This window comes from Carettochelys insculpta, chromosome 30, assembly GCF_033958435.1.
Source record: "Carettochelys insculpta isolate YL-2023 chromosome 30, ASM3395843v1, whole genome shotgun sequence".
Classification (NCBI taxonomy): Eukaryota; Metazoa; Chordata; order Testudines; family Carettochelyidae; genus Carettochelys; species Carettochelys insculpta.
In genome coordinates this window covers 13,076,636-13,102,300 of record NC_134166.1, presented here as the reverse complement: position 1 = coordinate 13,102,300, position 25,665 = coordinate 13,076,636, and the positions used below count along the sequence as shown (strand labels likewise).

At 54.7% G+C, this 25,665-nt stretch overlaps 1 protein-coding gene across 1 annotated transcript; it reads left to right on the top strand.

Moving 5' to 3' along the window:
• Positions 1–706: 706 nt before the first annotated feature.
• On the top strand, positions 707–25,655 carry ATP4A (ATPase H+/K+ transporting subunit alpha). The gene is made up of 23 exons (XM_074981065.1): positions 707–718; positions 2,101–2,238; positions 2,550–2,609; positions 3,911–4,114; positions 4,536–4,649; positions 5,004–5,138; positions 5,485–5,602; positions 6,056–6,324; positions 7,012–7,210; positions 7,561–7,670; positions 8,251–8,385; positions 8,751–8,943; positions 9,330–9,505; positions 9,730–9,866; positions 10,339–10,489; positions 12,666–12,834; positions 13,044–13,198; positions 13,820–13,943; positions 14,799–14,944; positions 15,432–15,565; positions 16,115–16,216; positions 16,723–16,814; positions 19,221–25,655. Exons 1-23 carry the CDS (start codon positions 707–709, stop codon positions 19,247–19,249), a joined length of 3,102 nt encoding a protein of 1,033 aa, XP_074837166.1. The 3' UTR covers positions 19,250–25,655.
• Positions 25,656–25,665: the final 10 nt, after the last annotated feature.

Genomic DNA, 25,665 nt, shown 5'->3' with positions numbered 1-25,665 from the left:
AGCTGTGGCCTATTGAACCCAGCTGAGATCTGGCCCCATTGATTACAATAGAACTACAGCCCATTGACTTCAGCTGGGATCTGCCCCATTGACTTCAATGGAGCTACCCTTCATTGACACAGCTGGGATCTGGCCCTGATCTCTGGTTGCCTCTTCATGAGCTGAACTTGACTGCAGGTTTTAAAAATCTCTTGCCTCGGATTTATCCTCAGGCCTAGCTCCCTCCTCAGTGCTCTATAGAATCCTGGCTCCCAGCTGCCCTGGCTCTAACCACTAGATATTACTCCTCTCCCAGGGCTGGGGAGGGAACCCAGGAGTCCTGGCCCCCAGCCCACCATGCTGGAAAACTATGTCCCTTTCTCCCAGGGGTGTCACCTTGCCAGTCCCTGCCAGCAACAGGCGTGTTGGTTCCCTGTGGGTCATTCCAAGGTGATCGTGATGTTTTGTTCTCTGCCAGGTGAGGTTATCAGATCCAGGGCTGTGACTCCAAGGCTCACGCAAAGCGTGGAGGTGGGGGACCGAGCAGCCGTGGCACCGGAATGTCCGTGGCAGGCGGGCAAGGTTCCCTGGGACAGTATAAAACACTCTCTGACGGGCACAGCTGCTTGCCTGGCTCAGACTTCCAGCTCTTGTTGTGTTGCCATCTTTCTGCCAGCAAGGCCACCGTCCCGTGTGTCCCACCCGCCTGGGTGCCCGGAGAGCCAGGATGGGGAAAGCGGTAAGGGCCTGGCTCTGAATCTCTGCAGGAGGAGGGGGCCAGATGCCAGCGTGATGGGTCTTCTTGAGGATCACTCAATAAATAGTGGGGAAGATGGATAGAGTGGGGATACGGGGCTGGATGGAGAGCTAGAGGGAGTATAAGAAGATGGATGAATAGTTAGATAAATGGGGATGGATGGATTTGGGGGTTGGGATTGGTCCTGCTTTAGGCAGGGGGTTGGACTAGATGACCTCCTGGGGTCCCTTCCAGCCCTAGGATTATACGATTCTATGATATGTAGAAAGGATAAATGGGTATGATGGATGGATACAGGGTGTGTATAGAAGTAGATGGATAACATAGGATGGCTGGAGGGACACGTGGGTGTGTATGGGGCTGGACAGAGGTGGGAAAGAAGGATGGAAGAAGGGAGTGAGCTGTATGGGGATGGATGGACAGGTGGGTGTGTATGGGGCTGGACAGAGGTGGGAAAGAAGGATGGAAGAAGGGAGTGAGGCTGTATGGGGATGGATGGATGGATGGACAGGAGCATGTGGGTGTGGATGGAGGATTTTCAGATCACGTCTGGTCAGTTTCCCAGGGTGCCCCCAGCTGTCGCTATGCGGCTTTCCAATCAGCGCTCTCCGTGGAGCAATCGAGTTGGATAAAAGGCGCCTCCTGGGGTCTGTGCAGAGACCAGCCAGCCCTTCCGTGCCAGTCCCTCATGGCTGGGCCGTTCCTAGCCCAAGGCGCTGCTGCATGGGAATGCATGGACTCCTGGCAGGCAGGGCTAGTGCTAGGGGGTGCTGGGCTCGGACGCCAGGGGCTCTGTCCCTTCTACGCCCCCCTTTGGATGGCAGCGAGAACAGAGCGTACCCACCGCTCTGCTCCTCGTGTCTGAGCAGGCGCACACCAAGCGCCCCAGCAAACCTCTTGGATGGAAAGTAGAAGGAGGAACAGAGGGATGTGACATCTGCTGACTCCATACTGTTAGACCCAGGAGTTCTGGTTCCCTCCCCCACTCCACCCCCCCATCCCTGCTCCCCTCCCAGAGCTGGGGGTAGGTCCCTGAAATCCTGGCTCCCAGCCCCTCCTTCTCTAACCACTAGACCCTACTCCCTTTCCAACGCCAGAGAAAGAAGGCAGTAGTCCTGGCTTCCGGCCGCCAACCTGCTCAAAGACACCTGATCCCACTCCCCTGCCAGAGTCCGCTGTACAACCCAGTCCATGGCTGAGCTGAATACTCCTGTCTTCAGAGGCCTTACAACTTACCAGCAGCAGTAGTAGGGCCGTTACCTCGCATGGAGACCAGAGTCCCTTCAGCACAGCCCTCTCCCATGGAGCTCAGGGGGTGACTTCCCACAAGGCCAGTGGCAGTAGGGCTGTTCTCCTCTCCACAGGACCAATACGATATGTACTCGGTGGAGATGGAGAAGCAGGGTGATGGCGACATGGACGTGAAGATCAAGAAGAAGAAGACCACCAAGGCGGCAAAGAAGAAGGAGAAGCTGGAAAACATGAAGAAAGAGATGGACGTGGTGAGTGGAGGCGGCGGGGCTGGGATCAGCTGTGGGATGTGAATGTGGGCCTGGTGCAAAGCTCTGGCGCCCAAGCAGCTGACAGCAGTAGCAGAGCTGTTATCTGGGGGGAGACAGAAGCAGCCTCGCCATCTGCGAGCGATGGGCTCAGGATCTCAGCAGATCAGCCAGCATCTCTGTGCCAGTTACACCAGGGAGACCTCCCCTGTCTCCCACCCACCAATGGGTTCAGGCTCTCAGCAGACTCAGGCAGCCTGGGTCATGCTTGGAGCTGCCCATTGACTCTTTCTGGGCTCCCATCTCTCCTCCAGGACGATCATCAACTCTCCGTGGAAGATCTGGAGCTGAAGTACCATACCAGCGTGCGCAAGGTAAGGGCTCCCCAGCTGCTCCACCCCAGAGGTGGCTGCATCTCAGCACCATGGCTGTGGCCATGCTGCCCCTCCCTTTTGGGGGGGGGGCATGTTAACGAGGCAGTTTGGAAGATGCTAATGAGGCACTGACATGAATATGCAGCGCTTCATTAGCGTAATGGCAGCCGCACGCGATTCAAAAGTGCTGCTTTTGGAACGCTCTCTGCCCGTGTAGTGGGGGGCCTTTCGAAAGGACCCCTGGACTTCGAAAGCCCCTTCTTCCGGTTTGGTTTGGGGAAGAAGGGGTGTTCGAAATCAGGGGGCCCTTTCAAAAGGGCCCTGGCTACATGGGCAGTGTGCTTTCCGAAAGCGGCGCTTTTGAATTGCATGTGGCCACCATTGTGCTAATGAGGCACTGCATATTCATGTCAGCACCTCATTAGCATCTTCCAAACAGCCTCATTAACCTGCCCCCTCCCAAAGGAAGGGGTAGGGTGGCCACAGCCTGTGAGAGTTATCCCTGGGCAGCATAATGTGCGTGGCTGTTCCCCAGCTGCCCCACCCCAGAGGTGGCTGCATCTCAGCACCAGGAGAGTTATCACTGTGCAGTGAAATGAACTCTGGGGCTTTCAGCCCAGCCTGGGTGGTCATTTACTTCAGATGCCCTGCTCCACTCCCACCCAGGGCCAGATTACAGGCCCACCTTCTCTGGCTATGCCTCCATGCCCAATGGTGGTCCTGCACCTTGCAAGGTAGCCCATTCCCAATCGTCTTTGGGAGCCACTTCTTTGAGGACAGAGGGCTCCCTTCTTCAATCCCCCGTGAGTTCAGACAGTCTCTGGCCTGTCCGCAGGGCTGGGAGCTTCCTCAAGGCAGTGCCCTAACCAGGGGAAGGAAGCCTAAAGAATGCTGCTGCTCAGTCGTCACTGAGCAATTGGTGCAGGCTCTCTGCAGACTCAGGCAGGCCACAGGCCCATTTCAGAGCTTTTGTCCTCCACCGCAAGGGCTAGAACCTGGCTCAATATTTTTAGTGAAAGTTGAGAAACTGAGGCATTCCCCTGACTCCAGGAGCTGGGGCTTGGACCTCTGTCCAGCCTTGGGTGCAGCAGACTCTCTGGAGAGGAAACTGAGGAAAGGTAGAAAAAAATGGACAGTGAAATGGGTGGCGAAAGGCAATTCTGGAGACATTCGCGTTGAAGCCCCTCTCCCGTGTAATAATCCCGCCCGTACGCCGTAGCTCCACCCCATATCACAACCACGCCCCCACCTGGCATAGGAGTGGCTCCAGCTGACAGGAAGATCTCTCCATCTGCACCTAGGGCATGAACAGCACGTTGGCAGGGGAGGTCCTACTCCGGGACGGCCCCAACGAGCTCAAACCGCCCAAGGGGACCCCCGAATACGTCAAGTTCGCCCGCCAGCTGGCTGGGGGGCTGCAGTGCCTGATGTGGGTGGCTGCTGCCATCTGCCTCATCGCCTTCGGCATCCAGTGCGGCCAAGGAGACCTGACCAGCGCAGATAACGTGGGTACCCCAGGAAGAGGGCCTGGGTCAGGACACCTGGGTTCTGTGCCTGGCCCTGGGCGGGGAGTGGGGTCTAATGAGTTAGAGCTGAGGGGGCGGGGAGCCAGGACTCCTGGGTTCTATCCCTGGCCCTGGGCAGGGACTGGGGTCTCATGGGGTAGAGGGGCAGAGGTGGCTGAGAGTCGGGCCTCCTGGGTTCTGTGCCAGCTCTGGGAGATGTGGGATTGTCAAAGGCTCTCTGCAGACTCAGGCAGGTGATGAATGGTTGCCCCCTGTTAAAGCTGTCCAGTTGTTGTGCGTTGAGGGCTCATTGGGTGCCAGGCTGGGAGAGCCAGTGGTGTCGGCTGTGTGGCGTAGCAGGGGCACCGCTGGGGTAGGTGATGAGTAATAACCTTCTACCCTGTGCCCTCTCCCTGGGCAGCTGTACCTGGCTATTGCCCTCATCGCTGTGGTGGTCGTGACCGGCTGCTTTGGCTACTACCAGGAGTTCAAGAGCACCAACATCATTGCCAGCTTCAAGAATCTTGTTCCACAGGTGAGGGCTGCGATGGGAACTGAGGCCATGGGTAGCTTGGCTGTTACACTTGGCAGAGGGGTGTCTACTGGTCAGAGTGGGGGGGGGGAGGGAGGGCTGGGAGCCAGGACTTCTGGGTTTTACTCCTGTCTCTGGGTTAGGATTGCTTAAAGCAGAGCCACAATGTGTGAACAGCCCCAGCCCAGAGGTGGCTGCATCTCAGCACCGGAAGAGTTATCACTGTGCAGTGTTATGTGTGGCTGTTCCCCAGCTGCCCCACCCCAGAGGTGGCTGCATCTCAGCAGCAGGTGAGCTATGCTGCTTCCCCATATGGCTGTATTCTAAGGTTAACATTGAGTCTTCTCATTCTCGTAGCAAGCCACAGTGATTCGGGATGGGGACAAATTCCAGATCAATGCCAACCAGCTGGTGGTCGGTGACCTGGTGGAGATCAAGGGTGGGGACAGGGTCCCGGCCGACATCCGGATCATCACGGCACAGGGCTGCAAGGTGTGGGGGAAGGCTGCTCTGCGTGGGAATGGGGGTACAGGGGGTGTGTTTTGCTGCCCCCTGCTGGACAGTGCCTCTCTGTCTGCCCCGCTGATCACACTCCCGGGCCTTAGATGCTCACTTCTGGGCCTGCTCCCTCTCTGCCCATCCTATGGCCTGCCAGCCATGAGAGCGGGACTAGGGAACTCTCTGCCTCCTTTGTCCACCTCTGCCCCAGAGCTCTCCCATGGCTTGTGAGACCCCGGCCCTGGCCTCGCGAGCCTGGGGGCAGTTAGAGGGAACCATCCCCCAGGGTGAGGCTGCTGTCCCGTGGGCAGGCGCTAACTCACTGGGGTCTCTCTTGCAGGTGGATAACTCCTCCTTGACGGGGGAGTCTGAGCCCCAGACTAGGGCCCCCGAATGCACCCACGAGAGCCCCCTGGAGACCCGGAACATCGCCTTTTTCTCCACCATGTGCCTGGAAGGTGCCAGTGGGGAAGGGTGTGGAGGGCAGAGCTGGTAGTCAGGGCCCCAGTGTGTGTGAAGGGTGGGGTGTTTCAGTGGTAAGCACTCTCTAAATTACCTCCTTCAACTGGATGCAAGATTCTCTTTCAGATCCTATCTTAAAGCCTTGTGTCATGTTGCTGTGAGGCTGTTGCCCATCTGTGCCTCCCAGAGATGGCTGCATGTCAGCACCAAGCCGGCCATCTCCGTGCACTGTTATATGTGGTTGTTCACTAGCTGTCCCACCCCAGATATAGCTGCATTTCTGCACCAAGCCAGCCATCTCCATGCAGTGTTATACGTGGCTATTCCCTAGCTGTCCCACCCCAGAGGTGTCTGCATCTTAGCACTGGGCAAGCTGTACTCAGGATCCTTTGTGGCTGAAGCCACACCGGTCATCATGCAGTCATGTCAGCTCCATCCCTCTCCCCCAGGCACTGCCACAGGCATCATCGTCAACACCGGAGACCGCACCATCATCGGGCGCATTGCCAGCCTGGCCTCAGGCGTGGAGAACGAGAAGACGCCCATCGCCATCGAGATCGAGCACTTTGTGGATATCATCGCCGGCCTGGCCATCTTCTTCGGGGGTACATTCTTCATTGTCGCCATGGTGATCGGCTACCCCTTCCTCAAGGCCATGGTCTTCTTCATGGCCATCGTGGTGGCCTACGTGCCGGAGGGGCTGCTGGCTACTGTCACGGTGAGTCCCAGTCAGCCAGCTGTGGTGGTCTCCTGATTCTGAGCCCTTCTCCAGGTTTCTCCTGACTCCCATCCTGCCCCACACGAGGTTTTGTACTGGGTTCATCCTGACTCCAGCCCAGTCTCACAGCACATCCGGTCCGGGTTTATGCATTGACTGACTCGGCTCCAGTTTTACACTGAATCCAAATCAGATTTTCTAAGTCGTTTGGGTGCAAGATCCCTTCCCATTGGGTGCAGTCCAGTCTGTTTCAGACCGTATTCAGGAGCTCCAATCAGGTCTCACATCAGACCCAGTCCAGATTTTGCAGTTTTTGGACCAGCTCCCAATCCAGTTTCACGCTAGATCCAGTTCAGCGTTTCATCTGGATTTGCCCTGTTACCTGGGTTTCAGGCCACGTTTAGATGGTTTTCTACAATGCTCAGGTTAGTTCAGCTCCAGTGATTTTTACGCTAACTCTGATTCAGCATCATTGAATCCATTCCAGACCACGTGCACTGTTTCAACTGACTCTGATCTGGTTTCATACCAGATTCAGTCCAGACTGTGTGCAGTATTTAAAAAGACTCCGATCCAATTTCGTGCTGGGTTCAGTTCCTACTGATTAATCTGGACTCACACGGCATTCGCTTCAGGTTGTGTCCATTGTTTACGCTGACAGATCTCTCTCCCTCCCGCCCCCGGCAGGTCTGTCTGTCACTCACAGCCAAGCGTTTGGCCCGAAAGAACTGCGTGGTGAAGAACCTGGAGGCAGTGGAAACTCTGGGCTCCACCTCGGTCATCTGCTCGGACAAAACGGGGACGCTGACTCAGAACCGCATGACTGTCTCCCACCTCTGGTTCGACAACCAGATTCACACCGCTGACACCACAGAGGACCAGTCAGGTATGATTCTCTGTTCCTCCCATTGCTGCTATCTACAGAAGGCTGCATCTCAGTGCCATCCTTGTTTGGTGTTCTGTGTGGTGGTTCCCCAGCTGTCCCACCCCAGAGGTAGCTGCATCTTAGTGCCAGGTGGGATTCCCCAGCTGTCCTTCCCCAGAGGTGGCCTGCATCTCAGCACCGGGCAAGACATCCCTTTGTGATCTTATGTGTGGCTGCTCCTCACTTGCCCTACCCCAGAGCTGGTTGCATCTCAGTGCCAGGTGAGCCCTGCTGGTGCTTAGGGATATTTCAGGTTAGAAGCGGGAGAGGAAATTCATCAGCTGTTTATTATTATTGTCTCTGCCTTTCAGGACAGAGCTTCGATCAGTCATCAGAGACCTGGCGAGCTCTGTGCAAGATCGTGTCTCTCTGCAACCGAGCCTTCTTCAAATCAGGCCAGGAGAATGTGCCAGTGCCCAAGGTACGGCCATGCAGGAGATACAAGACAGGCTGGATGTTCAGCTCAGTCACGTACCTTTTTATGGGGACTTAGAGCCACGCTACAAAGAGGGCCCAGCAGTGGGCTGGCAGGGCCATCCTTCATGCCCTCGGATGGGATTGGTGGGCCCTGGGCATAAGGGGGCTCAGCAGGGACACTCTTCCTTGGCAGTCAGGGAAGTCCCTGACACCCGTGCAGAGGGGTGGGGTGAGGAGGGAGCTCGCTAGGGGGTGTTCTTGCATTGTACTATGGCTGATTATTAAAAGATCTCTTGCCTCTAGTCTCAAGAATTGGGGTGTTTATCTCTGGTTGCCCCCACTCAGGACAGTGCCATTAAGCCCTTTTTCCTGTGGCATTTATTTTCCCTGCCATGAACTGTTCAATAGTGCCACTGGGCCACTGTTCCCCAGCTGCCCCCCCCCAGAGGTAGTTGCATCTCAGTGCTGGATGAGGCATTCCTGTGTGGTGTTATGTGCAGCTGTTCCCCAGCTGCCCCACCCCAGAGGTGGCTGCATCTTAGTTTGGAAGTCCACATTCCACTCACCTGCTTTTCCTTCTCCAGAGGATTGTCATAGGCGATGCCTCAGAGACGGCGCTGCTGAAGTTCTCGGAGATCACGCTGGGGAACGTCATGGAGTACCGGGAGCGCTACAAGAAAGCCTGTGAAATCCCCTTCAACTCCACCAACAAATTCCAGGTCAGCAGGGGCCCACGTCCTGGCCCTGCCAAGCATTCAGCTCCAGTTAGGAGGAGAAGAGCTTTTTACTGCTGCCAGCTAACGCAGAGATTCCCAGAGATGGGGAACAGGACCTAAGTGTTCTGTCTCCAGGCCCCTTGCTCTAACCACTAGGCCCTATTTCCCTACCATAGCTGGAGAGAGAACCCAGGAGTCCTGGCTCCCAAACTTGGCGCTAACCACTAGCCCCCACACCCCCCCGCAGCTGGATGCAGAACCCCTAAGTCCAGGCTCCCAACCTGCTGCTCCAACCACTAGCTACCACTCCCCCTCCCTGAGCTGGAGATAGAACCCAGGCGCCCTGACCCTCCTGCTTACCCGCACAGCTGTCCATCCACGAGCTGGAGGACCCCCGGGACCCCCGGTACCTGCTGGTGATGAAGGGAGCCCCAGAGCGGATTCTGGAGCGTTGTGCCACCATCATGATCAAGGGGCAGGAACTACCCCTGGACGAGCAGTGGAAGGAGGCGTTCCAGACGGCGTACATGGACCTGGGGGGGCTGGGAGAGCGTGTGCTGGGTAAGGGGATGCGGGGGGGTTGCTGGAGAAGGAGGCCATGGGAGAGGGGATGGGGGAGGACCTGCAGGGGAAGAGGGCATGGAAGGGGGCTGGGGAGGGCATGGGGGTCGGGGGACATGGACAGAGGGCTGGGAGAGGACATGCTAAGTAAAGGGGTTGGGGGCATGGATGGGGCCCCTGGGGGGGTTGTGGGGCTCAGGTGAGGTGCTATGTGTGGGCAGCTCAGGAGCCCGCCCCCCTGGGGGGGAACAAGCAGGGGGATCCCTCAGGCTAAGGGAGGTGGGGGACGCCCGAGCCTGGAGCACATGGAAGTGTAGTGCTGAGATGGGGGCAGTGCCCCTCCCCACAGGCCCTCCCAGTGCGTCATCCCTCTCCCGCCCCTGCAGGGTTCTGCCACCTGTACCTGGACCCGGGGCAGTTCCCCCGCGGCTTCCCTTTCGACTCGGACGAGATGAACTTCCCCACCAGCGGGCTCTGCTTCGCCGGCCTCGTCTCCATGATCGACCCGCCCCGCGCCACCGTGCCCGACGCCGTCATGAAGTGCCGCACCGCCGGCATCCGGGTAGGGCGCCACTGCCCCAGGGAAGCTCGCAGCACAAAAGCACCTTCCTCCCCACGCTGCAGCTGGGGCACTGCCATGGGGAAGCTCACAGCTCAGGAGTCCCCTCCCCCACCCTGGCTGGGGCACTGCCCCCTGGGAAGCTCGCAGCTTCAGAGTCCTGTCCCCTCTGGGGCACTGCTCTGGGGTTGCCCCCTCAAGCACTGACACCCTGCCCCCACCCCCAGGTTATCATGGTGACTGGCGATCACCCCATCACGGCCAAGGCCATCGCGGCCAGCGTGGGCATCATCTCGGAGGGCAGCGAGACGGTGGAGGACATCGCCACCAGGCTGCGCATTCCAGTGGAGCAGGTCAACAAGCGGTGAGGCCCTGCCCAGAGCCGGGAGAGAACCCAGGAGTCCTGGCTCCCAGCCCCCCCCCCCCCCCCCAGCTCTAACCACTAGACCCCACTCCCCAGCCAGAACCGGGAGAGAACCCAGGCATCCTGTCCCCCAGCCCTCCCGGCTCTAACCATTAGACCCCACTCCCCTCTGAAAGCCGGGAGAGAACCCAGGAGTCCTGGCTCCCAGCCCTGCTGGTCTAATCAGTGAGGCCCCACCCTCCTCCAGAGGCCAGAGAGAACTCAGGTGTCCTATCTTCCAGGCACCTCTCCCTTGCTCTAACCACTAGGTCCTGGGCTCTGGGAGGAGGGTGGGGCCTAACTGATTAGACCAGCAGGGCTGGGAGCCAGGGATAGAACCCAGGGGTTCTGCAGGGTGGCTCAGCAGGGACTGCTGTGCTGCAGGGGTGCAGTGCAAGTGGCTTAGCAGGGGTTGTTCTCTCTCCTTCCCCAGGGACGCCCGGGCCTGTGTGGTGAACGGGGGGCAGCTGAAGGACATGGAGAGCGAGGAGCTGGTGGAGATCCTGAAGATGCACCCCGAGATGGTCTTTGCACGGACCTCCCCACAACAGAAACTCATCATCGTGGAGAGCTGCCAGAAGCTGGTATGACCCAGGGAGTGAAACCCGCCCCCCGCTTTCTGCCCAGTGCCCTGCGCTCAGTCCTCTGTCGCTAGCTTTCAAGTTCCTTCTTTTTTCTCTCTGGCGCTCACATCTTTGCTTTGTTGCTCTTCACTTTCTTGTGTTGTGGTTCTTTCCTTCGTCCTGTCTCTTGATGTGTGGCTTTAGCCAGTTCTGTCCACACATCTATTCTGGAGATACCATCTGTTGAAGCAAAAGACTTCTCAATAAGGCAACAGATGAGCCAAACTGAACACTAGTAAAACCAGGTACAGCAAAACAAAAAGCAGTCAAGTAGCACTTTAAAGACTAGCAAAATAGTTTATTAGGTGAGCTTTCGTGGGACAGACCCACTTCTTCAGACCACAGCCAGACCAGAACAGACTCAATAGTTAAGGCACAGAGAACCAAAAACAGTAAGCAAGGAGGACAAACCAGAAAAAGATAATCAAGGTGAGCAAATCAGAGAGTGGAGGGGTCGGGGGGTAGGTCAAGAATTAGATGAAGCCAAGTATGCAGACGAGCCCCTATAGTGACTCAAAGTCACTTGGCTTCATCTAATTCTTGACCTCCCCCCCACCCCCGACCCCTCCACTCTCTGATTTGCTCACCTTGATTATCTTTTTCTGATTTGTCCTCCTTGCTTACTGTTTTTGGTTCTCTGTGCCTTAACTACTGAGTCTGTTCTGGTCTGGCTGTGGTCTGAAGAAGTGGGTCTGTCCCACGAAAGCTCACCTAATAAACTATTTTGCTAGTCTTTAAAGTGCTACTTGACTGCTTTTTGTTTTGATAGTGTATAGACCAGCATGGCTTCCTCTCTGTTACAGGTCCAGCAAGGCTGCTTGATGCAGCTAACTCTAGTATTTTATACCCTGCCACAAACAAGCCAAGTGTCAGAGGCAATTAGAGACTCGTAAATCACTTTCAAAGAGAAACCGTTATCAGCAAAGAGAAACAGGTACAGGGGAGCTGGAGCCTTAACTCCAAACAGCCCATTAACACGTTCCATAGAGCTCATCCTCCCTGCCATTCCCAAATAGGTCAAGGAAAGTACAGGCTCTTGTGTACGTGCAGAAGTAAGGGATGTGAAATGGCTTCTTATACAAGATGGTTTCCACACATCACTGGACCTAACCAGGTTATTCACAGAATCATGGGCACATTCTCCTGTCCCTCTGCTAACATCATACATGCCATCGTGTGCCAGCAATGCCCACGTACTTTGTATACCGGACAAGCAGTAAACACACGTGGACAAAGAATGAATGGACACAAAATGGACATCAAAAAGCTCTTAGCTCACGAGCCTGCCAGCCAGCACTTTAAAGGAGCAGGCCGTCCTGTTAATGACCTGAGTGCCTGTGTTTTACTGACAAGGAACTTTAAGAATCGCCCAGAAAGAGACAGTACTGAGCTCTCTTTTATATTTAAATTCGACACATGAACACGTGGTTTGAACCCGGACACCAATTACCTGGCCTATTATAAGGACTCTTTCTACATACTTTGTTTTATCTGACTCTTGACTTCCCCCTCTCCTACCGCCCCTCTGCTCTTCTGATTTGCTCACCTTGATTACAATTTTTCTGATTTGTCAAACTTGATTACTATTTTTGGTTCTCTGTGGCTTAAATATTGAGTCTGTTCTGGTCTGGCTATGGTCTGAAGAAGTGAGTCTGTCCCCCAAAAGCTCACCACCTAATAAATTATTTTGTTACTCTTTAAATTGCTACTGGAGAGCTTTTCTGTTTTGCTTCCTAAAGTTAGTTTTCTGTTCTTTTCTTATTTGTTTTCCATTTCTTTCAAACTCTTTCTTTTCTTTCTCTTCATAACTGTCTTTCACTTGTTTTCTTTTTCCTCCTGTTTTATTATGGCTCTTTCTTTCTTTCTCATATTCATTTGTTCTTTCTTTCATAGACTCTTTATTTGCTTTGTCTGTTTTTTAAAGTCAATTTTTCCTTTTCTTTTGTGGTTTTCCTGTTCTGAATTTCCTTATCTTTTCTTTCCAGGTTTTTCTTTTCATGTTCATTCTTCTCTTTCTTTTCTAGATTGTTCTGTGTTTCCAGGTGTCAGTTTTTTCTTTCTCTCTCCTCCCCCAATGTTGTTCCTTACTTCTGCCTTGTCCCCAAACTTGCATGACCAACCTGTTCTTCCTTCACAGGGCGCCATTGTGGCCGTGACAGGTGACGGGGTGAACGATTCCCCGGCTCTGAAGAAGGCCGATATTGGGGTGGCCATGGGCATCGCCGGCTCTGATGCTGCCAAGAACGCAGCTGACATGATCCTGTTGGATGACAATTTTGCCTCCATCGTCACGGGTGTCGAGCAAGGTACGCAGACCGATGGGGTCTTCCACCCCATATGGGCCTGGCGGCCCAGTCAGCAGGAGGCGCCCTCTCCAGCAGCTGGTGGGCACTGACAGAGCCAGTGGGAGCATCTCCCAATGCAGGGCCAATGCCAGGACAGGGGTGGGGGCACTGGGGGCAGGTTCCAGTGTCTCCCCAGCAGGCAGCGCCCTGATGTCTGTGTCCCTGTCCAGGCCGCCTCATCTTTGACAACCTGAAGAAATCCATTGCCTACACCCTGACCAAGAACATCCCAGAGCTGACCCCCTATCTGATCTACATCACGGTCAGCGTCCCCCTGCCCCTGGGCTGCATCACCATCCTCTTCATCGAGCTCTGCACTGACATCGTGAGTCTGGGCAGTGGGGCATGGGCTCTCCCCCAGTCCTCGGGGCTGGCCCCAGAGCCCCAGGGGGCACTGTGCTGTGGGGAGCAGGCTGGGGGCTCTCTCCTGGATGCTCAGGGCTGGCCCCAGGGTAGTGCTAGGGGGCACTGTGCTGTGGGGAGCAGGCTGGGGGCTCTCTCCTGGGTGCTCAGGGCTGGCCCCAGGGCCCCAGAGTAGTGCTGGGGGCACTGTGCTGCCAATGTTCCCTCTAATATTTTTCCAGCCATGTGTGGAATAAATTTTGTTGTTTCTATGCACCAAGACGTGCAGATGTGATCTAACTCAGTTACGGTGAAAACAACGAGCTCTATCAGCTACCAGTACGACAACTCGATACACAACATGCACAACCAATAGACACGCACGCTGCCGGCTGTGGGCAGTCTGCCAATCAACTGGGCGGCACCTGAATCTCTCCTGGGTGGCTACCCAAGCGCTCAGCTTACCAGGCACAGTGGAGCTGGTCCCAGTGCCTCGAGGGCACTCAGGGGCACTGTGCTGCAGACAGCAGGGTGAAGGGAGGGGCTCCCTGAAGGCCTGGGTTCCCCAGCCCAGCCCGCCAGTCGCTCTCTGTGTCCCCACCAGTTTCCCTCCGTGTCCCTGGCCTATGAGAAAGCGGAAAGCGACATCATGCACCTAAAGCCCCGGAACCCGCGACGCGACCGGCTGGTGAACGAAGCCCTGGCTGTGTACTCCTACTTCCAGATCGGTGCGTCCTCTGCGGGATGCCTGCCTAGCCCCAGCTCCAGGAGGGGAGTGGGGTCTAGTGGTTAGAGTTGCGGGGGGAGGGGACAGGGTGCCTGGGTTCTATCCCCAGATCCAGGAAAAAACTCTGTCTGGTGGTTGGAGGAGGTGGGGGAAGGGAGCTAGGGGCTCGTGGGATCTACCGCCTGCTCCAGGAGACGAGTCGTTAGAGTGGGAGAGGAGGGCTCTGGGAGTCAGGAATCCTGGGTTCTCGCCTGGACTCTGGGAGGGGAGTAGGTGCTAGTGGTTGGAGTGGGGGAGCAGGAAGCCAGAGAAGTTATATCTCAGCTACTGATCCAGCTTGAACCTCTGTCCCCACGTTTTTCATGGCTCACTATTAACCCCTCGGGTGCTGGTGGCTTTCCCACATTGATTAACCCGCTTTGAGAGACTGGCCTTGAGTTAGGCAAGGGCTGGCTTGGACTGATGGGAGGCGGGGCTGGACTTCAGGGGCGGAGCCAAATGGACCTCATCCAGGTTCCCCTTAGGGCTTCAGGGTGAAGCCAAACCCCTCCTCCCAGTAAAAATTGGGGGTGGAGCCACCCACAGTTGGTTCCACCTCCCCACTAGAACTCATGGGCGGAGCCAAGTATAGGTGACCCTGCGGCCCACTAGGGGGCAGAGCCAGACCCCTCTGGCCACACCTCCCCACTAAACTCACGGGCAGAGGACCCAAGCCTCCTGCGCCTGCACCCCCATCCACATGGTGCTCTGTACTGAGTCACATCCGTGGGGGCCAGCGGGGGGCAGCACCAAATTCCCAGGGTGCAGAAGGCATCCCCTCCTCATGGCTTTTTCCTCCCTTCCCCCGCCTGCCCAGGGGCCATCCAGTCCTTCGCTGGCTTCACGGACTACTTCACAGCCATGGCCCAGGAGGGCTGGTTCCCCCTGCTCTGCGTGGGGCTGCGAGCCCAGTGGGAAGATGACCATCTCCAGGACCTGCAGGACAGTTACGGGCAGGAGTGGGTGAGTGACAGGCCGTCGGGTAATAGCCGTACTGCTGCTGCTACTGGGGAAGGCAGTAACTCCATTACACCCACCTAGGGGATAACAGCCATACTGCTGCTGCCGGGGAAGACAGCAACTCTATTAGACCCACCTAAAGGATAACAACCATACTGCTGCTGCCAGTCTACTGGAGAGATCTCTCCTGGCTTTAGCTCCAGTGGCAGAGGGCTGGGCTGTGAATCTGAGTGTTGGGGCGGGGGGGAGTCCAATCCCTTGTCCCAGGGTTGGAAGGCTGTCAGGGAGGCCTGGGACACCAGGGTAGGGCCTTGAATGTCAATGTATAGGCAGGGGAATGGGAGCTGGGGCCTTTCCCCTCCAAGGGGTACTGGCCCCAGGCCCCAGGGCTTGGGGGACTGGTTGGCTAAGGAGAAAGGGACATGGGGTCTTTTCCCCATGTGGGTGGTGCTGGGAGCGGACTCTGACTGGCTACTCTCCCCACTCGCAGACATTTGGGCAGCGCCTGTACCAGGAATACACCTGCTACACTGTCTTCTTCATCAGCATCGAGATGTGTCAGATCTCAGACGTCCTAATCCGCAAGACTCGCCGTCTTTCCGTCTTCCAGCAGGGCTTCTTCAGGTACCAAGGGAGCCTGCAGGCCACTGGGGAGAGAACCCAGGGGTTCAAGGGGACCAGATGTTGTGCACCTGTTCCCTAGCAGCCCTGTCCTAAGGGTGACTGCTTCTCAGCACCAAATGAGCCATCCTCTTGCAGTGTTACATGTGGTTGTTCTCCAGCTGCCTCAGCCCAGAGGTGGCTGCATTTAAGCAACAGATGAGCAATTCCCATAAATCACTGAGTGGTTGTTCCCCAGGTGCACCACCCCAGAATCAGCTGCATTTCATTGTTGGGTGACCATGTGTCCAGAGCATCGCTGTGCATTGTTCACTAGATGAGATGCCCCAGGGGTGGCTGCATCTCAGCCCCAGGAAAATAATTCCCTAACATCCCCTCAAGTGTAAGACACTACGCGATGGCGTTTAGTCTCAGGTGTCCATGTATCGCTGGTGGAGGGGGTGGCCCTGTCTCTTCAGTTTCACAGAGAGAGAGAGAGAGAGAGAGAGAGAGAGAGAGGGAGAGATACTGCCCAGAGGTATCACCTGAGCTCACCGTCTTCTTCCATGGCAGGAATAAAATCCTGGTGATCGCCATCGTTTTCCAGCTCTGCCTGGGCTGCTTCCTGTGCTACTGCCCCGGCATGCCCAACATCTTCAACTTCATGCCCATACGGTGAGTGCTGAGACACACCCTGCATGGTTCAGCCCAGCGCAGCACTAGGGGGTGCTGTGCTGCAGGGGGCGGGTGGGACCTCTCCCCTGGCAGTCAAGGCTGGTCCCAGTTCCCCAGCACAGCATTAGGGGGCACAGTGCTGCAGGGGGTAAGGTGTGGCCGTCCCCCAGCAGTGAGCGCTGGCACCTATGCCCCAGCACGGAACTAGGGGGTGCTGTGATGCAGGGTGGGGGCTCTCCCTTAGCAGTCAGGGCTGCCCCCAATTCCCCCAGCACTGCACTAGGGGGTGCTATGGTGCAGGGTGTGCCCCAGTGCAGTGGTAGGGGGTGCTGTGCTGCAGGGCCAGGGAAGGCTGGGGAGCAGGGCTGGCCCCCTGGGGCACTGTGCAACTGATGAATCCGGGGCTGGTTCTTCAGCCTGGCTCAGGGAGCACCACACATCAGCCCTGTGGCTGTGCAGATGTTGCTGCCTCGGTAGCTAAGGTCTCTTTCCTGGTTCCTCTCCAGATTCCAGTGGTGGCTGGTGCCTCTGCCTTACGGCATCCTCATTTTCGTCTATGACGAAATCCGAAAGCTTGGCGTCCGAAGGCATCCTGGAAGTGAGTACCCGAGAGATCACACAAGCAGCTGTTCCCCAATTGACCCACCCCAGAGGTGGCTGCAGTGCAAAGCCGAGTGAGCCGTCCCTGTGCAGTGTTATATGCAGCTGTTCCCCAGCTGCCTTGCCCCAGAGGAAGCTGCAGCTCAGAGCTAGGCAAGCCATCCCTGGGCAGCTGTTCCTCAGTTGCTACATGCCGAAGGGGGCTGCAACTCCATGCCAGGCAAGCCATCCCTGTGCAGAGTTGTGGGCAGCTGTTCCCCAGTTGTCTTGCCCCAGACATAGCCACATCCTGTCCCAGGGCACACCCCAGACGAATGAGCAGCTATGTCACCCCTACCCTGCTCGTGTCTTTAATACCTTGCTGAAGTAGTTCCCCGCTGGACCACTCAGGGTGCAAACCAAACCCAGCACACGAGCAATTATAGCCTGTCAGCTGCCCCCAGCTGTCACCAGCCTGGGTTATTCTGCAGGGTGATCCCAACACGTGCCTCTGACTTAGCTCCCTCTAAGCAATGCCTGTACTGATAAGCCCCATCCTGGATGGTACAAACTCTTAAGTTGGTTATTCTTTCCAAGCAGGAGATTCCAACCTTGCTGCAGACCCCGGCGGGGCGGGTGGGTGGGTGGGTCTGGGTGTGCGCGCACACACAGATGACAGCTGCAATTTCCAAAGGGGTCCCACCTTTTTTGGTAACTATTTAAGGATCTACAAATGGAAAAAAAATCAAAGCCTCCCACCCCAAGCCCCCTGCTGGCTCTCGGAGAGCAACAGGCCAGCTCCCCTTTTATTTCAGCCTTTCCATTTAACCCCGGGTGATTAGATTAAACCAGGAAACCCAACTGATTGAGGAGCCAGCTGGCTTTTAAGTCAGGCTGCCTTAACGAGGCAGCAAAATGAGCAACAGCCCCAAGAAGCAGAGAGCGCCCTGGGTCCTGAGTGCCTAACCAAGCAAATGATGGCAGAGGGGGCAAGAGCTGTGTTCCCTGTAAGCCGAGCACCAGCGTGGCTGTCCAGGACAGATTGAGGTGCTGCCTGGCTGATTAGCAGAGCGCCCACAGCATGTGCTTCTGTTGGTGGTGCCGCTCTGAACATGCCTCCGTGCACATCACAATTGATTCTGCACCTGGGTGGAAAAAATTAGAGGAAACGTTGGTCGGGAGCCAAACTAGCGCCTGGCGTTACCCAAAGGCAGCACAGCGGTGTGACTTCACTGACCGTCGTGCCGTAGATTGACTCTCGGTGGCCGTGTCTACACTAGCCCAAAGCTTCAAAACGGCCATTTCGAGGATTACTGATGAGGCGCTGAAATACAAATTCAGCACCTCATTAGCATGCCGGCGGCCGCAGCACTTGGAAATCAGCGGATAGGCAGAAGGGGATTTTGAAGCTGGTGGGGGCCTTTCGAAAAGGAGCCCCGTCTGGACAAGCCACGCGGCAATTCCGAAGTGCTGCGGCTGCTGGCATGCTAATGAGGTGCTGAATATGTATTTCAGCACCTCATTAGTAATCCTCGAAATGGCCATTTTGAAGCTTTGGGCTCATGTAGATGTAGCCGGTGTGTTTTTAATAGTAGGTGCTGCAAAGCGTCGTTAGAGGCATGTCCTGGAGCCGTGAGCATCACTTCTGAGGTTGTCTGCCCCAGCAGATTGCAGACCACCTCTCAGCTGGCACACGCCCCAGTCCCAATTCCCTGCATCTCACCTGGGGCAGAGCTAGGCAGGAGTGCTGGCGTGGCTGCTCCATCTTCTTACAATCTGGTGCCCCCATGGCCAGGTGTTTCCAAAGAGCCTCTGTGCTAAAGAATAGAGTTTTTCTTTGTACCTGCTGCTGCCTTAAGAACCAGGCCGTGACCCAGCGGGCTTGTTTACACCTGGTGGGTGTAGCCCCTTCATCGCTGGGGAACTGGTTTGGCTGCTCCTCAGACATCTCCGGAAACAGCCTCCCTCTAACTGCTCATCAGGTCAGGCATGTTGACACCACACACGGCTTTGTCCAAAGAGATATACAATAGTGTGTTGGTTGTGCTCAGGGTGAGTCATTCCAGGCTGTCATTCACGTGCTGCTTCACCCCAGAGGTGGCTGCATCTAAGCACCATGGTGAGCTTGGTCCATGTAGCGTTATATGCATCTGTTCCCCAGCTACACTGCTCTAGAGGTGGTGGACACTGGGGGGCTGTGTGGGCCATCCTCTTGCAGCATCACTGTGCAGCTGTTCCCTACCTCCCCGTCCCAGAGGCAGCTGCATCACAGCTCTGGACAAGCTGTGCTCCTGCACTGTTGTGTGTCGCTATTCCTATCTGCTGCACTCCAGAGGTCGCTGCAACATTGCCCTAGTGATGTTCTCTAACCCTGAGATTCTCCACCAATTTCACCTTGTTACTCCTTTTTTTTTTCCCCCCACAGGCTGGTGGGACAAAGAACTTTATTACTAAAGGCAAATCGCTGCCCCACGGCTCCTGCCACCTCAGCCTCTTGCAGCATCACAGGCCTTATACTCCTCAGTACAGCTACGATACAGATGCCTGCAACATGCTCCCACACCCCACTTCAGCCTGGAAACTACTGGAGAACACCACCCCCGGCCCAGCCTCATCCAGGCAAGGGGCATGGGCCGAGGAAGCTTGCTTCTGTTCACAGCTAAGCCTTGCTGGCACTTTTTTGTGTAGTTGGCAACAGGATGTCTGTCTAGGTTCTATGCCTGGCTCTGGGAGGGGAGTAGTGTCTAGTGACTGCAGTAGAGGGGACAGGATTCCTGAATTCTATCCTTGGCTCTGGGAGGGGAGTGGTGTGTAGTGGTTAGAGCAGGCCCAGCTCACAGGCAGGGTTCTATCCCAGCTCTGGGAGGGGGGCAATGGGTAGTGGTTAGAGCCAAGGGGCCCAGCAGGCAGGACTCCTGGGTTCTATCTGTATCACTCACGGTTTCCCCAGGGGCCAGGCCTGGCTCACACTGCTCCTGGCTAGGATGGGGGAACTCAAGCCGATCTGGTTCCCAGGGCCAGGGCCAGCACCTGTAGCCTCCACCCAGATCAGCTCTGCAACACAAGGGCAGAGAGGGCCAGACAGACATCAACAAGTTGTCTTCAGTTCCCAGCTCAGCCAGCCCTGGGCCTTCTCGCCCCGGCTGGGACACACTCCACCAGGCTGCCAAAGGGGCAGTTTGTCTCTCTGGGGCTGGGGGAGCCAGCCCATGGGGGTTCAGACCTGGTCCCATTGGGCCCCTAAGTAGGGCGGACACTAGAGAACAAACAGGAGCTTGTGGGGACAGAGCTGAACCACATCCCTTCCCCCCTTACAGCATTGTCTCATCTAGCCCAGTCCCTGCCCATACCACTTGCAGGCTCAGCTACCCTGGTATCCCAGCACCAGCAGCTGGGCCAGGCCCATCGAACCTGGTGTCCAGTCACCAGCACCTGGGCCAGGCCCATTCAGCGTGAGACTTGTCCCCTTCATGTTCTCCCAACTCAGACCCCGGGCCCATCTAGCACAGGTTCCAGGCTTCAACCTCTGCACCTCCCACCAGCCTCCCTCACTCTGGGGTGGCTTTCTCATGGGAAGGAGCACGGCTCCCCCAATGCCTCTGGCTGCCCCAGGCCAGGGACCTTGGTTCCATCCTGAGCTCCAGCTATGGATCATTCCTCCCAAAAGACAGGGGCCCCTTCCCCCCAGCACCTGCCAGCAGGGGCCCCCCCAGACACCCCACTCCCAGGATGCCACACCAGGCCCACCTGCGCCCCAGGAATAAAGATCAACTGTCTATTTTTAATTTATTAACTACAACAAAATCCAACAGTTAATTTAACCAAGGGGATTTTTTGTTTTTGATTGATGTCAAATTGTTCTCTTTTTAAAATACAAACCGATTTGAAACCTCACCTCGGCCTCCCTATTGGTCCAGTCATTTCCATTCAGACACTAGCGGGCAGGTCCCAGTCGCTGCCGCCCTTTTAAAGAATATAAAGCTGCCGAGCAAGTGGAAGTCAGCAGTGGGCACCCCAGTTCGCAGAAAGGTGAATCCAACTTTCGACAGCTGCTGCCTCTTCTGCAGCAAGAAGCTGGCTGCGGGTTGCAGTTGTGTGCAGCTATTCTGCAGTGAGGTTAGGATGACAGTTCAGAACTGAACGAGTAAGAAAACTTGTTTCCGTCTTCCACCCTTTGAACTAAAAACGTGTGTGAAATCTTTCCTCAAACTCTCGTACGCTGTGTGGCCATAGGTCATCTCCACGTCTCCTCCACTTCAGTAGCTCCGCGCCAAACCTTCTAACTGACCCCAGGAATCCCCCAGCTGTTCTTCAGTCTCAGTAGATGATCTCCACGTCGTCTTTGCGGTTTCCTTGTGGGGTCCATGTGAGAGCTGGACGGACGATGCTGGATGATGGGTTCTGAGTGTGGCTTCGCCCTCCTCCCTTTTGCCTCTTGATTTGAATGTCAAGTGGTTCTTGTCCTGCTCTAATCCAAAGCTCCTCCTCTGTGACCAAGTCCGGCCATTTGATGCAAACAATGGACCTCAGGCCTCAGTTTATGAATGGCTGAGGCTTGTAAGTTGAAGATTTGTTTTTAGTACACCAGGTCTGGCATCCGTACGAGAACACACACTCATGCTGGTGGTGAAGAGCCGCAATTTCGTCTTCACAGACATGATTTGTGACCTCCCCATGGGACGAGGCATCTTGAATGCAGGGATGTGGTGACCAAAACCAATCACTTCAAGCCACTAACTGCAAATACTTCCTGTGATTGATTAATATTAAATGCAAACTGTTTTGATAACCTTACTTGTTCTTATGTATCTAGCTGGTTTACAGCCAGTGTATTTCACTAAGCAATTTTGAAATGCTGGTTTTGTGAATTTTTAAATGAGTCCTCAGCTTTAAACACAAACCATAGAACCATAGAACACTAGAACTGGAAGAGACGGGGAGAGGTCATCAAGGCCTGTTCCCTGCCCTCTTGGCAGGACCGAGCACCATCTAGAGCATCCCCAGTAGATGTCAATCAAGCCTGCTCTTAAGTGTCTCCAGTGATGGAGATTCCACAACCTCCCCAGGGAATTTATTCCAGCATTTAACCACCTGGACAGTTAGGAAGTTTTTCCTCATGTCCAACCTAAGTCTCCCTTGCTGCAATTAAAGCCCATTGCTTCTTGCTCTAGCCTCAGAGGCCAAGGAGAACAATTTTTCTCCCTCCTCCTTGTAGCAGTCTTTGATGTACTTGAAAACACTTGTGTCATGTTCGATAAACTTCTTTATTCTTCTGATGAACGGTTTGTGATTCAAAATGGGAATTGGTTTAATAAGGCGCACAACCAGATTTTTAAAATTGTTTCTACAGATAGCACCTCTCTTGTCTAGCACCCCGGGACCTGATCAGGGTCAGCCGAGAGAACTTCCCAAAGTTGTCTACCATGTTACCAACACTTTCACTGCTCGCTGGGCTGTTAGACATTTAGGGGTAGATTAGAGCTAAGGAACAGCACAGAACACAGAGTCAGGACTAGTGGCTGCAACCAATTTTATGGGAAGGGGGGAATTTGGCCACACCCATGATAAGTGGTTGCCTGGCTAACTAAAATCATGCTGAATTACAGATGCTGCTGGATGAGAATGTGCCGGATTAGAGAGGTCTGACTTTTATTAGTTAAAACAAAATTGCCTTAAATGTGACTGCAGATGATGTAAGCTCACCTCACTGGCACTTTGAAGGTCATTCTGTTTAACTGATAAAAACCATTTACATCTCATAGAACTGGAAGGGACCTTGGGAGGTCACTGAGTCCAGTCCCCTGCCCTCTCGGCAGGACCAAGCGCCATCTTTGTTTTAATCTATTTGCCCCAGATTTGTAAATGGCCCCCTCAAGGATTGAACTCACAGTCTGCATTTAGCAGGCCAACACTTGAATCACTGAGCTGCACTTCCCCCTCCCGCAAAAAAGGCTTGTTTTGTACGTATTTAACTGCGTTCCAATTTCATTCAACAGCCCCTTGACACACACAAGTAGAAAAAAAGATTGAATAAATATGGAACGTCTCATTAGCTATTTCCTAACCCTCCTAAAAGTTAAGCATGTGACTCAATGGCTGCTAGACCCCAGGACTGCTTAAATAAAACTCTTAGGCCATGTCTACACTAGCTAAAAACTTCGAAATGGCCATGCGAATGGCCATTTCGAAGTTTTTGGCTAGTGTAGACCCAGCCTTACAGATATTTAAAGAATTCTGTTGCTTAGCCGTTGTCGGTTCAGAGGCTTCATTTTTACGTACCTGGCATGTTCCAAACCCACCTAACATCTTTTGGGGGGATTTTGTTCTGGGTTAGTAAAAAGCCACCCCAGATTTAGCATAAAGTCTGGGGTGAAGCTTTTCCAGCTGGGGACTGTTTGGCAACTCAGGAAGACTTGGTGACCCACAGCAATTCAAAAACCTGGGGGAGAGCAGAGCCGTAACTAGCTACTTTTGCGCCTGAGGCAAGAATATAAACACGAGGGGACACCATTTTATATATTCATAATAGTTATGTTATAGAAAAGGGGAAATATTTATAAAATAACACTACAGTTACTATAGTCAGAGCTGTGGTGGTGGAGAGACACTGATCCCCAAGTTGCTCCCCCCTGGCTTAAAGCCCACACTCGGGCTGGGGAAGACACACACGGGCTGCAGGAGTCACATTCAGACGCTAGGAGTCACTCAAGCTGACGGGGGCTAAGGATGTCTCACTCAGGGGCTAGGAGTCACTCGCATGCTGGAGGGAGCTACGGGGAGGCACAAAGCCCTGGCTGGCAGCGCCAACTGCAGGAACCCTGCTGGGGTGTGTGGGGACCCCACTTCCCGCTGAGCCTGGAAGCCAGGGAGCTGATCAGCTCTGCCCCTACCTCCTTCCCAACCTCAGCATTAGGCTCCCACCTCACCCGAGCTGGGTGCTGCTTTTCACGTATGCATTTCTCTGCCCTGCAGCTGAAACAGATCTCAATGTAACTGATTGGCTTGACTGCCTGAGGAAGTGGATCTGTCTCACAAAAGCTCATCACTGAGCAAATCATTTTGTTCATCTTTAAGTGCTCCATTTCTGCTGCTTTGTTTTGCCTGTGACCCTTCTGAAACGTAATCATGACCCATGTTTGGGTCGCGGCCCATAGGTTGGGAAACCCTATGACCAACACTTTCACTGCTTACTGGGCTGCTGGAAGACATTTGGGGTAGATTAGAGCTAAGGAACAGCACAGAACACAGGGTCAGGACTAGCGGCTGAAACCAACTTTATGGGAATGTGAGAAATTTGGCCACACCCAGGATAAAGCGGTTGTCCGGCTAACTAAAATCACGCTGGATTACAGATGTTGCTGGGTGAGAGTGTGCTGGATTAGAGAGGTCCGACCTTTATTGGTTAAAACAAAATGATCTTAGATGCAACAGCAGATAACGTAAATTCACCTCACTGGCACTCTGAAGGTCATTCTGTTTAACAAAGACCATTCACATTGTGTTGAACTGGAAGGGACCTCGGGAGGTCACTGACTCCAGTTCCTTGCCCTCGTTGCAGGGCCAAGCACCATCTTTTTTTTTTTTTTAATCTATTTACACCAGCTCCCCAAATAGCTCCTGTTGAGGATTGAACTCACACCCTGAGCTTAGCAGGCCAACACTCAAACTGCTAAACTAAGCTACACTCTCCCCACCCCCCGCAAAGGCTTGTTTTGTGCATTATTTAACAGAGTTCCAATTTCATTCAATGACCACTTAACACGCACAAGTAGAAAAAAATATTGCATAAATATGGAACATCTCATTTGCTATTTCCTAACCCTCCTAAAAATTAAGCATGTGAATTAATAGCTGCTAGGCCCCAGGACTGCTGCAATAAAATTCTTACAGATATTTAAAGACTTCTGCTGCTTAGCAGCTGTTGATTCAGATGCTTCATTTTTACGTCTGGCTTGTTCCAAACCCGCATAATCTTTTTGGGGGATTTTGTTCTGCATTAGCAAAAAGCAACCCCAGATTTAGCATAAAGTCTGGGGTTAGCTGTAAAATCAACCTCTGAGATCTCAGGGGCAGAACTGAGGGGCCCTGCGAACAAACATCTCACGGGCTGTTCTAAAGAGGACATGGATCAGCTGTTCTCCATGAAGGCAGGACAAGCCGCAAGGGGCTTAAACTGCTGCAAGGGAGGCTGAGGCTGGATACTAGCAAAAGCTCTCCAACTGCTGGGAAGCTCAGCTCAGGACAGTGTGTCCCAAGGAAGGAAGGGGGCCCAGTGCCACAGTCCCAGGATCATTTAGGGCTGACTGCCCTTGGCCCCCCACCTCCAAGGCACAGAGCAGGACCTCTCTCCCACTTTGACCCAGGGCCCAAGGTGGCTTTTGGCCCGGCTGATTCCAGGCTCAGCATCCCAGGGGGGCCGTGGGAACACCAGCACTGGAGGTTTTTAGCACCAGGCAGGACAAACCCGTCAGACAGGATCACCAGGAGTCTGGTCTGGATGTGCTCTCAAGGCATCCCCCAGCCCGCTGCACTGACTATGAGTTTCCAGGGTTGGCAGCTAAGAAGGCACAGGTTTCCTTTGGAAAAAAATCACAAGAAAGCACAACCAAGAACCAGATTTACGAGGCAGGTTTCAGGGCCAGGTCCCCACACTCATTGATTCGAACCCTGATTAAAACCCGGGCTTCAAATCAATGCACTGAGTCTATTTCCGGTCTATGAGCAGGACAGTCCCAGTACATCCCCTGCCATGCTGGGCTCCCCATTGCCGGGAGGTGGCTCCCCGCAGCCTCACAGACCCATCGGCACTGGGACGCTGCCTGCAGTCTCCAGCCATCGGCCCCGACCCATAATCACCGCTGTGTTCGTGT

Coding starts and splice junctions, on each gene's coding strand:
- ATP4A (XM_074981065.1), top strand. Junction 13,199..13,819: donor TCGAGCTCTGCACTGACATC/GTGAGTCTGGGC, acceptor TGTCCCCACCAG/TTTCCCTCCGTGTCCCTGGC. Junction 16,217..16,722: donor TTCAACTTCATGCCCATACG/GTGAGTGCTGAG, acceptor GTTCCTCTCCAG/ATTCCAGTGGTGGCTGGTGC.